The sequence below is a fragment of the Balaenoptera acutorostrata genome, chromosome 9, assembly GCF_949987535.1.
Source record: "Balaenoptera acutorostrata chromosome 9, mBalAcu1.1, whole genome shotgun sequence".
In the NCBI taxonomy this organism is placed as follows: domain Eukaryota; kingdom Metazoa; phylum Chordata; class Mammalia; order Artiodactyla; family Balaenopteridae; genus Balaenoptera; species Balaenoptera acutorostrata.
In genome coordinates, this window is record NC_080072.1 from 98,411,298 (window position 1) to 98,423,736 (window position 12,439).

At 41.9% G+C, this 12,439-nt stretch overlaps 1 protein-coding gene across 1 annotated transcript in view; it reads right to left on the reverse strand.

Moving 5' to 3' along the window:
- The window catches only part of JAML (junction adhesion molecule like), a 33,004-nt gene that overhangs the window by 13,152 nt on the left and 7,413 nt on the right, over positions 1–12,439 (reverse strand). The window contains exons 2-5 of the mRNA XM_007196583.2: positions 9,173–9,235; positions 6,113–6,267; positions 4,418–4,643; positions 165–277 (exon numbers count right to left, since the gene is read on the reverse strand). Of these exons, the coding sequence (XP_007196645.1) occupies positions 165–277; positions 4,418–4,643; positions 6,113–6,267; positions 9,173–9,215 (537 nt within the window). The 5' untranslated portion in view covers positions 9,216–9,235. The remainder of the gene's footprint in view (positions 1–164; positions 278–4,417; positions 4,644–6,112; positions 6,268–9,172; positions 9,236–12,439) is intronic.

A 12,439-nucleotide genomic window follows, 5' to 3' on the forward strand; every position in this document is an offset into this window, starting at 1 on the left:
GCCAAGTGGCTGAGCTGAGAGGCCCAGCTTTGCCAAGCTCCAAAGCCCAAGCCCTCACAACACCACCACATGGCACCTGGTGCCTGGATTCTTGATCTCCCCGCTCTGTCCTGACAGCATCGGCCAGGGGCTTCTTATACACAGTGAGGGTTTCTCCTCCTTACCTTGGCGTGCTCTCCTGATGAGAACATCCAGTCTACCCTGGTCATGTGTTTCTCTTCTGTGCTGTGGAAAACACATCCCATCTGAGTCGAATCACCCACATGAGCCATGAGCTCTGGGGATAAAATGGTAAATCAAGTCAAACTCAAGGTATAATCTATAGAAGCCAAAGAACTTCTAGAAGAGATAATATTTAGCCAAAGATCCTCAACAGTAAAATCAATGTCACCACCAAATACTGCACACTTTCCCTCCACAGATGATCCAGATTATTCTGTGTGGTCAAAGTACTCAGAGGCCTCTCACTCAAATCAACACAATACCCCAAGGATAAGACAATACCCTCTAGCTACTGACATACATCAAGTCTGAGGGGTCCCACTGACTTCAGTAAACACTTTCTGGTTCTCTTTCATTCCTTTCTCCTGCTCCTTTTGTAGAACTTCTCCCACAAGCCCCAACTCCACTTCAAGCTTGTAATAAAGAAAGTACAGAAAACCTTGAAGGCCCCCACTTTCTGTTCACCAACTTAGATACCCACATCTGCTTAACATAAACAGGAAGTGGAAAGTTATATAACTCTCATTCTTATAAATAACCCACTGGCTCTGCTAGATGAAAAACTGAATCATGGGTAACTCTCTTCAACTTCTTTTATTCTTCTACAAGTTGTCTTAGGACTTGCTTAGGACAATTCTGGCTAGAGTACAGGTCACAGGACTGCTTGCTAATTAGGCCAAGACAACAGACAGTTTTCCTCTTGGCTTTTCTTTCTGTTTTAATCCCTGCCCCCTCTTCCCCATCTGCTCCCCCTTCCCCTGCTCCTGGCTTTCCAACACATAGTCTCTGCCTCCTGCTTATTTGTATAAGCAGCTGACCCCATCATATGTTTACTGCTTTAGTCATTTCAAGAAGTCCCTGAAAAAGAAAACAATTAGAAAGATGCTTCTGATTTTTCAATAGTGCTCTACATAAATCGACCACAAAGTCAATTAAGAAAAGAAAGGCAAGATGATATTTAAGGGAGACACAAGCCTACGTCTTAACTGGACAGAGTTCCTTCAAAAGAGCATTAAGCGGAGCTCATAAAGGAACACAGTACATCAGCTAACCTTTTCATCCAAATTGTGTCCCTGGAGAACATTAACTTCCCACCCAGGAGGAAAGACGCACAATGGAAGGAAAGTAAAAGAAAATATTATGAACTCAAAACTCTATGGAGGGAACTATTTTGGAAGTAATAAAAATCCACTCCAAAGAATACCAGTAGGGAAGGAAACACCCTCTAAATCTATGAGTATATTAAGAATTGAACCCTATTTTTTAACTGTTTTTTTTTTTAATTTTATTTATTTATTTATCTATTTTTGACTGTGTTGGGTCTTCGTTTCCGTGCTAGGGCTTTCTCCAGTTGCGGCAAGTGGGGGCCACTCTTCATCGCGGTGCGCGGGCCTCTCACTATCGCGGCCTCTCTTGTTGCGGAGCACAGGCTCCAGACACGCAGGCTCAGTAGTTGTGGCTCATGGGCTTAGTTGCTCCGCGGCATGTGGGATCTTCCCAGACCAGGGCTCGAACCCGTGTCCCCTGCATTGGCAGGCAGATTCTCAACCACTGCGCCACCAGGGAAGCCCCTTGAACCCTATTTTTTAAATGCAATAATAAGAACTGAACATTCTGAGTTCCTTCAACACACCAGGCATGTGCTAGACACCTAGGATATCACCTAGTCATTACAATATTTTGAGATATGCACTATTACTCTCCCATTTCACAGAGGAAGGAAGTGAAAGAGCCCAGAGCTTCATGGCCAGTAAAAGGCAGAGCCAGCACTCAAACCCAGGCCTGAGTGAAAACAAAGCCCAGGCTTTCTCACTCCCTTTACTGTTACCACCTCACATTAAGTGGAAGGATGGCTGATTCTAGAGCAAAAGTACGGGAAGTTAATATTATTTTTATTTGTAAGAAAATTGTCTATACCACTGAAATTTTGTTTTCCAAATATTAGGAAGTTTGTCTAAATTAGGATTTAAAGCACTGTTAGGTGTGATTCCAAAACATGGGCTTTTAATTATTTCATTATATTGCCTCCCTTCTAGAATCATAGACCCTTATAAATTGAGAAGAGATTAGAATAGAATAAAAATAATAGAGTAATGAAGTTAGGGATCCAGAAGCCACCTAAAGCTCACATACTATACTACCTACCATGTGCACGAATCCCTTCAATAAGAATATTTTCTCTCCTTGAACAACATATTTTCCAAAATGTTAAACCAAACTCAAAACATTGTTCAAGCAATTCATCTGATATGAAAACTTTAATTCAATTTTGAATCTTAAAAATAAAGATCATCTGACTGAAATTATATGCACAAGTTTGAATAAAAATTACTTTTTGTTGTCTTTATACTTTTCATTAACTATTATATAATATATCTATACAGTATAATTATATAATCTGTGAACACACACATTCAGATGCCTTAAAATCCTTTCACAGAATAAAATGGAAGCAAATTTCTAAGAAAGAAAGAAAGAAAGAAAGAAAGAAAGAAAGAAAGAAAGAAAGAAAGGAAGGAAGGAAGAAAGAAAAGGAAAGAAAGAAAAAAGAAAATTGTCTATAGTGTTTAAAATAAGAACTATGAATAAAAGAGTTGAAGTAGTAGAAACACAGAAAAATTACAAACTGAAGGGTAAACTTTGTGGAGGAAATCTAGATGAGTTTTCACTTGGAAGGAGATAGCCACCAGGCAAATGGTCAGGAGTTAGAGCTATTCCCACGCTGGCTGGAAAGGAAAAGTAAATACAAGTTGCTCCACTGGCTACTGGGAAATATCCGACTACCCCTAAAATTGCTCTAGCCTGCTCCCATGGACTCAGTTCTTAAAACTGCCTCCTTTGGGCTCCTTCCCTCTGTGTCTCTTCTAAGCAGGAATAGGCACTCATTTTGTAGGACATGCTTGTAGTCCTCAGGCCCAGCATCAGAGAACAAAGTAGAAAGGGGGAACTCAAAGATAATCCTTGTGGGACACAGGCAGTTGGTTCATTTCTTCTTCCTGGAGAGCCATAGATTTAAAATCAAAAGAAAAATGCAATTGAAAAAAAGTAGGAAAAATTAGGAGAGAGGCCAGAGGCCACCTTCTACAATTCCTTCTACCATTCCATTTTTTAGAAGTCAGATTCAAGTGAGGGATGCTAATTTAAGAATTTCCTTCATTTGACAAATGTTTACTGAATGCTTACTCTATGCCAGGCATTGTGTCTAGGGCTGGTCATGGGACCAAGAATACAGATCCAGGTGAGCAGGGGAGACACAACTGAACAGGTGTGTTGAATATCACCAGAGAGGAGGACAGGGTGCTCCAAAGGAGCTCATTGAAAGAATGGACCTAAACTAGCTGGCAGGGAGAGGGGCGTCCAGATTCTAGTTCACTCACTAAACAGCAAGCTCTCCTGAGGCCAAAGACTGTTCCTTCTATCTCACACTTTTAAAGAATGTATCTAATTCTGTGGTTTTCAAACTTTTTAAAGCAGCAGAATTCTTTCTGCAAACAAAATCTTATCTGGCAGCCCAATGAATACAACAGGAAAAAGGAAAAGGACTTTGGTTGTAGTGGAGATGGAAGCCTGAGATCCTGCCCAACTAGATCCTCTATCAATCCCCTGCCCTGTTCTCACCCTTTGTGTGGCCCACCAGGTTCCTTGGACCTTGAGTGTTCTATAGAACATGTTTTTTAAAACCAACAATCTACTGAAGCCATTTATAAATGGGAACATGAGGTCCTAGGAAGTTAGAGAGATCTGCTCATTTCTTTAATATCCCCCAGAACACCTAACATAGTTACCTACAAAATATGGACACAACATCAACGTGGATAACTGATGGGAAGCATCAGGGTATAGTGAAAAAAACATGGACTTTGTTGACAGAGGTACCAGGGTCCAAGTACTGGATATGCCATTTAATAAATATATGTCCTTAGGCAAGTCACTTAATCTCTCTAAGCCTCAGTTAACTCATCTGTCAAATGAAAAGGAGAATACAGTATTTCCTTCACAGCATTTTCATGAGGTTGAAACATGTTAAAGTAATAATAAAATAATGATCATCATTATTTTTATTTTATTGAGGACTCACTCCGTGGTAAGTACATAGCACAATGGCTGGCATTGGCTCAGCAAAATCAGTTCGCTTCCCTCACTGCACACCAAATCTCTTGCCCCTTCGCCCTTCTCTGAGTAAGCATTTATGTACCTTTGGGTTCCTCTGGTAGTACATGCAGGACCACTGCTTTTTTGAACACCAGGCTCTCCATTTTGAAGCGGATTTCACAGGTATAGTTTCCCTGGTCAACCTCTTCCACATTTTGCAGCAGGAGAGAACCGTCATGGTGTAAGATGTCCCCCACCAAGCGCACACGATTCTGGAAACGCCCCACAGGCACACTGATGTTGGCATAATAGAAGAGCACGTAATCATCCTGGAGGGCAATACAACGTCAGAGAAAATCTAAAGTCCATGGCACCAGACCCAGGAGTCTGGATTCAAAAGCCCCTGTTCTGTGGAGGCAGCATAGTCATCATCACCACTGTGATCAAAAAGTGCTTGGTACCCAATTCATCATCATCAACATCATCATCATCATCATCACCATCATCATCACCATCATCATCACCATCATCATCACCACCACCACCACCATCATCATCATCATCATCATCATCATCATCATCATCATCACCATCATCATGTGCCAGGCAATACGCTAACTTGCACAAGGCTCTGTGGCTCATTTTATACAAAGACAATTGGAGAAACAGGGTCAACACATTTCCATTTCTTACAGTTTAAGGTAAAATGTAACATCCACTCTGAAGATCACTCTGGGGATTCAAACTCACAACTTTTGAAAAGCATCTCCCATCTTCACCCTGTGTTCTGCCATGGCCCCCGCATTCGATGGCATCCAAATGTAATCCCACAGACTGGCTGTTGTGAGAATCCCCAGCATGTTGGCTGTTACCACTGTCCTTTCTGCCCTCCTCCAGGCAGCTTATCATAAGGCATGAGAAGGAGTCCTCAACAGGGAATTGTTTACAGACTGGGAGGGGGAGCCATGGGGAATTCTTATTTTCACTTAGATCATGGGTATTTCCCTCTTATAACAAAAAATAGTAATAAAAATTTGAGTGACAGTAGCATTATGGGGATAACATGCTCTGAGCTACAAAAGCAATATATCATTTGCAAACATTGGGACTTCATTGTCCACAATATATTACTTAGGACATATTTCGCAAATGATCCTGACATACAAGTATCTCCACAGAATCTCAGATGAGGCTTAATACACTGTTTCCTAATCCAAAGAGCTCCCATGAAAGGCCTTCACTCAGCCATGTTGAATCTGCTAATGCCAACACTTTAAGCAGCCATGAAGGAGAAAGAGATGATTCCCCAACCCATAAATGTGTCAGTGGAGTGCTGAAAGAATCTGCCCCCTCCCCAAAGAAAATATTACTGTGACACCATTCCTGTGCCTAGGCCGTAACTCTTTTTGTCTAGACCAATGCGTTTTCACTCTTCCCACCCTCCCACCCACCTATGCTACTCTACAAATGGGAGAAATAGAGGAAAGGAACTAAAGAACTTTATGTGCATGTCTCCCATTAGCTTCTCAAGGTCCTGAAAAGTAACCATTACCATTATTATAATCACCTTCATCTTCACAGATGGGGAAGTTGAATGTCAGAGAGTTTGAGTAATTTACCCAGCTGATTACACAGCCAAGAGGCCAGACCAGGAGGAAGCTCAGTTCTGGCAAGCTCCAGAGCCCAAGATCCTGCAGCCCCGTCTCATGGCACTGGATGACCTGATTCTCCCTCTCCCCACATTCTGACACCACTGGCCAGGGGCTTTTAACACACAGCAGTGTTTCCTCCTTCTTACCTTGAAGTGCTCTCCTGATGAGAATATCCAGTCTACCTTGGTCACAAGTTTCTCTTCTGTGCTCTGGAAAATACATCCCAACAGGGCTGAATCACCCACGTGGACTGTTAGCTCCACGGAGGAAACAATCAAGTCATTCAGGCCCAAGGAGTAACCTACAGAAGTCAAAAAGGCAAGAGGAGGCATCATTCAGACAAATACACTCAACAATAAAAATTAGTATTAATCTCCAAGTATATGCACCTTTCCACCCCAGATGACCCAACGTGGACAAAGTATTCAGAGGCCCTTCATTCAAACCAGCACGGCATTCCCAAGGGTAAGAGAAATACCCTGTAGTTCCCCCCACGTAGCTCAAGTCAGAGGGGTTCTACAATCTTCATGTTCTATAGATGCTAACTGGTCCTGTGCTCCTAGCCAGTCCCTTCCCCTTTTCTAGAATTCATCCCTGCAATCTCCTTTCTAAAGAAAGAAGAGAGGAAATTCCCTGGTGGTCCAGTGGTTAGGACTCTGCACTTTCACTGCCGAGGGAGCAGGTTCAATCCCTGGTCGGGGAACTAAGATCCTGCAAGCCGTGTGGCGTGGCCAGAAAAACAAAACAAAACAAAAACAAAAACAAAACAAGAAGAAAACAGAAGAGAGACCCTGAAGTCTCTCCTTTCAGGTCATGAATTTAGACACCCATAAACAGGAAATGGGATGTCTCTGGCTCCTAGTTTCCCACCCATTCCCTAACTGAAAAGCCAGTTCACAGGTATTTTTGCTTCCCTCTGCTTTTCTCCTTCTTTAGTTCCTTTACAAAAGCTTATCTCTGAATTTGCTGGCTGACTCTGGCTGTAGTGTAGGTCCTTGTAATTAGGCCAGTACAGAGCACAGCTCTTCCCTTGAATTTCCTTTGTGTTTGCCTTCTCCCCACCTCCCTCCTCCAGCTCTGCCCTCAGCTCTGGCTTTCCAGCCTCTAGGGTTAGCCCATGCGGTACCCCTCCACTATCTGTCCATTGCTCAAGTAATTTCTCTTTTCCCTTAAAGAAAAAACCATTTCTAAAGAGAAAACCATTACATGGATATTTCTGTTTTCACAAGACATGCTCCATGCAAAGGGATAACCATAGCAAGAAAGACACGTTTAGATGCTGGCCAGTTCCTATCAAAGAAGAGCCAAGTGAACGAATTTGGGAATAAACAGAAAATGTGCCAACCTCTCCATCCAAGCTGTTGCCCCGAGTGAAGAGTGTTAACTTCCTGCCCACAGCAGGCAACACGCAGTGGGGAAGACGTGAAAGAAAACATGAACTCTCCACCCTCTGGAGGGAATTATTTTTTGAAAGAAATCAAAAGTACCCGCAAAAGTGACCTGGAATTTTCCTGTAAGGAAGAACTGAGCAACTTTAAGTGTGGTTAAAGGTGTAAGAAGCTTATTTAATGTAATATGAAGAGCACTGTCTGTAGAGTTAAATGAGTTTGCTAGAAAGCAAGAGCAGCAACCAAAGCAAAGAGAAACTTATACCTGATGGGTAACCTTTGTACAGAAATGGCTGAAGAAATTGAGACTTTCTACAGAGGAGGAAAACCTCTCCACCAAGAAGTACAATACCCCCTGATGTCAACAGGCCACTCCACATGGGGTTGGATTGTTAAGTCTCTGGATGGAAGGGCAAAAACCTGCAGGCTGCTTCACCCAGGAAATGTCTAAATAGCCTCTGAGATTTTTATAACCCTGATTCCATGGGGAAAAAAATTCTCTAATACATACCAGTTTCATGTGTGTGTGTCTGTCTGACTGCATGTTTGTGCACATGCTATGTTGCCTGGAATTAGAGCAAAGACAATTTTTTTGTGCACTTTGCTGAGTCAGTGTGTAGGTCACCATGCAAAGTTTAAAAAACTAATAGTAAAGAGAAGAATAGAATAGATAAACAACAAGGTCCTACTGCATATTACAGGGAACTGTAGTCAATATCCTGTGATAAACCATAATGGAATATAAAAAAGAATGTATGTATATGTATAACTGAATCTCTTTGCTGTACAGCAGAAATTAACACAACATTGTAAATCAACCATACTTAACCATACTTTAAAAAGACAAAAAAATAGCGACTTCCCTGGTGGCACAGTGGTTAGGACTCCACACTCCCAATGCAGGGGGCCCGGGTTCAATCCCTGGTCAGGGAACTAGATCCCACATGCATGCCACAACTAAGTGTTCACATGCCTCAACTAAGGAGCCCGCCTGCCGCAACTAAGACCCAGAGCAACCAAATAATTTTTTTAAGTTTTTTTTAAAAGAGAAAAAAATAAAAAGCTGTGAGAGCAAAGCATCTAATTAATTTATTCTTCCAACAGAGCTATAGCCATGGGATAAAGAGAAGACAAGGGGACAAAAGGATGAAAAAGTTAGAAAGAGATGGGATTAGCAAGAAGAAGCAGCCCTAAGCACTGTAGGAGCAGGAGGCTCCAACCTGGTCTGATGAGTCAGCCAGAGCAGGCTTTTTAAAAGTGGAGCTTAAGGAGAAACCGGAAGGATAAGGAAGGCTTAAGCAGGCTTGCTAGGGTGAGGTGGGGAGAGAAGGTTCCAGGCAAAAGAAACCATCCAAAATTGGGAAAGAGCTCAGTGCATTTGAGGAACTGCAAGAAGACTAGCGTAGCTAAAGCATGAAAACAATTACAGGGATTCTGGGACTCCCTTTGGTGACTTCATTTCCTAATCTGAGACTAGCTGTGGTTTTAAAGATAACAATTTAAAGTGCAGGAATACCAGCGAGAAACTTTCTTCGTATCCCATAAGAAGGTCCTAAAACACCCAGTCAGGACCCAAAGGCATTCTGTTTCTAATAGCAACAGAGGAATATTCAGCTTTCCAAGAAAGAGTCTCCTACCTGGCTTCTAAAACAGCTGTTGCAGCAAAACGGCTGTTTCAACAAAACTATGAAGTTCCAGGTTGGGGTTTCCATTTTCAACAAAGCAAGGGGAAATGAAAATATATAAAACTGGCTTCTGAACATGCATGAGACTTACAAGAAATCAAATACCCTCCTTGGTCCCTTGGCTTCTACTTACTGAGTAACACTGGCATCAGGATGAGTTTCAGTGGATAAAACATGCTGCTCTCAATTTTTCAACCTTAAAAGAAAAAAAAAAGTCAGAAAATAGTGTCAAGAGAAGTTCATTAATTTAACAAATCAATGGTGAGTCAGCCTCTGTCTGAGGCACTGGGCTGCAGCATGGAGCAAGGAAGACAAGGTCCCGGCTCATGAGCAGCTTGCACATGGAGGGGAGATGGAGAGGGGAAAAAGCAGCAAATGAAAGAATAAGAAACAGCGGATGCTGGTAACTGCTATGATGAAACAAAACAGAGTGGTGTTTGGAGAGTCACTTGCGGGCTGCCTCAGACTGGCTATAAGGGAAGATTAGATGAAAGTTGCTTTTAAAGAGAAAAAAAGCAAACAATTCCAGGATAGCCTTGAGATGACACCCCTAGACAATCTACAACCTGAGAGTTTCACATAAACAAAAGATTACAAGATACTCAGCCTGAAATTTTTACCTATCTCTCCAACTAAATTAAAATGACTACCTTTAAATATATAAAGAATGTTCTCGACATGTAAGAAAAGAGATACACAAATACAAGGAAATTTTTTAAACTCAGTTAAGGCATTCACCAAGTTCTATGACACAAAGAAGCCACGTGAAAGGTCCACAGTGAGATTTTTTTTTTCTATTTTTTTACTTTTTTAGGCAGGATAGCATGGATAGAATGAGAATTGGGTTGTGCATGGGCAAAAGTACTTTTAAAACATCTATATTATCTCTGTGGTACTAATTTCACTGCATCCACCAGCTCCTGGGAAAGAATTCACTGTCTGCACAATGCCCTGTAATTTTCTTAACAAAAGAGAAGAACCTTAACTCCAAGGAGTTACAATTCAACAAGCCTTGGGTTCCTACCTACTACTGTGGCTGGTCTCAGTCACAATCCCTGCACCCCTAACTTCTTGGAGTAATTCCACCTCAGAATCTGCTAGGAGGAAAGGTCTTCTTTGTGTATTAACATCATAGTACGCTACCCGGCTCTCCTGGAAGTCCAGCACGTATGGTGGCCGTTTTAATGTATAAAAAATGATTACCTAAGAGACTTTTTTTATAATAATTTGTCTGTTTGATGTTTGCTGTTTTGTCTTTCTTTCTTTCTTTCTTTCTGGCTGCATTGGGTATTCGTTGCTGGGCACGGGCTTTCTCTAGTTGTGGCGAGCGGGGGCTACTCTTCGTTGCGGTGCGCAGGCTTCTTATTGCAGTGGCTTCTCTTGTTGCGGAGCACGGGCTCTAGGCGTGCAGACTTCAGTAGTTGTGGCGCACAGGCTCAGTAGTTGTGGTTTGCGGGCTCTAGAGCCCAGTAAGAGATTTCTTACCTGTATTCTAATCAACAAAATCCTCCATCTGGAAAATCAGGGTCAAACTGTTTAAGGTGGCCTTACCTAAGTCTCACTTATGCAGAAAGTCCATTGACCTTGCTGAACCTCAGTTTCCTCGCCTATAACATGGGGATAACAACACAAGGATCAAATGTAATAATGCAGATAACAGTGCTTTGAAAAATAGAAAGCATTACCACATAAGATCCTATCTTTATAGCCTAAAAGTCAGATAGGAAACAGAGTTTGTAGCTTTAGAGGAGATTTTGGGTTCTGAGAATCTACCTTTACAAGAATGGCAAATGATGAATCAGAATGAACTGGAAACTTCTTAAGTTTCAGTTCTTGAATTCCATCACAACAATGTAGATAACAATTACACTGACTCAGATATACCAAAAGTCACATTAAATTTCCCCAAATATGAGTACTTCTAATGAAAATACAAGCTCTCTCTCAGGATAGCCACAACTTTATTCCTGCTGCATGACACATACCTTACCCTACGCATACATGGGTGAGCATGATAAAGGGCTTCCTTTATATCATAACTTTAATTCATCATATCTCGGACATCTAAGATCCCTGTTGCGTTCTGGATGAATTCTTCTCCAGGAAGTTGGTTGTGCTCCCTTCACTGCCCAGCAAACAGCTCTCATATATTCCCCAAAGCAGTGAGCCATTTGCATGGAGGAGTAACCATTGATTACAGTGTAGACTTATCTACACTCTCAGGGGCAGGACCATATGCGTCTCATTTATGAGTGTCCCATGCCCGTGTTACAGTATCGGTGAAGTGCCTGGCATACACTGGACAAGTGCTGATAGCTGCCAATACAACCATCAAACTGAAATCAACTTAGACATCATGTAAATGCACCACTCTATTCTAAGAGGAAACCGGTGACCCCAAAAAGACTCTGAATCTAGTCACCAACCTCAAGACACACAGAGCCACACCCAAACCATTTTCAAACAAATTCTAAGAAATGTGCAAAAATCTGATAACTAGAAGATACCCATTTTCAGTCTTAAGTACTCAAGTGCACCACTAGAACTCTGTGTGAATGAATAGAGAAGCAATGATTTAACATAAAAAGCGTTAAGTTTTTTAAAAATTCTCTTCCCAGATCAGACATTCCATTAACTAATTCTTTGATATTTGGGAAACCACTCAGTCTCCCCAGGCCTCATTCTTAACATTAAAGGGTCAGACTTTTTCTCCCTAGTTAATATAGCACCACACTAGAAATCAGTAGTGGATACTCAATAAACTACAGAAGGTTATATGCCAGGCACTGTCTGAGCACTCTGCACATTAACCAGTTTAATTCTCACAACCCCCTATGAGGTTTCACAAATGCAGAAACTGAGGCATGGTTTGGTGAAGTGACTTGCCTAATAACACAGAGCAAGTGGTGGGCCAGGATTCAAACCCAGGCATTCTGGATCAGAGCCTGTCTCCTTACTAGCCTGTACTGCTCTTCCATGTGTGTGAAAGTAATCAATGTTTTACAGCAAAGCTTCCCTGAACTTCATTTACCAAAACAAGATTAATCTGCTCCCCCTGACTGAATGCTCTTCCCACCCCCTTCCCCTAGTTAACTCCTGTTCATCTTTCAGATCTCAAATTAAATGTAATTTCCTCAGGGAAACCTCTCCTGAACCACCCTTCCCAGGGCAGACCCTAGCCACATGTTTTAATAGTACCATTTCTCTTTCCTTTAGGGCATTTGTCACAACTTCTAATTATCTATTTACTTATGTGCTTGTTTGATTAAAGTCTTGCTCTCCACCCTCACCCCCATGAGGCCAAGAGCTGTGGCTATGGGCCAGTGCATCTCCAACACCAGCGCAGAGTAAGACCCAGAGTGGGAGCCCAGGGACCACTCATCAGATGAATTAATAACAC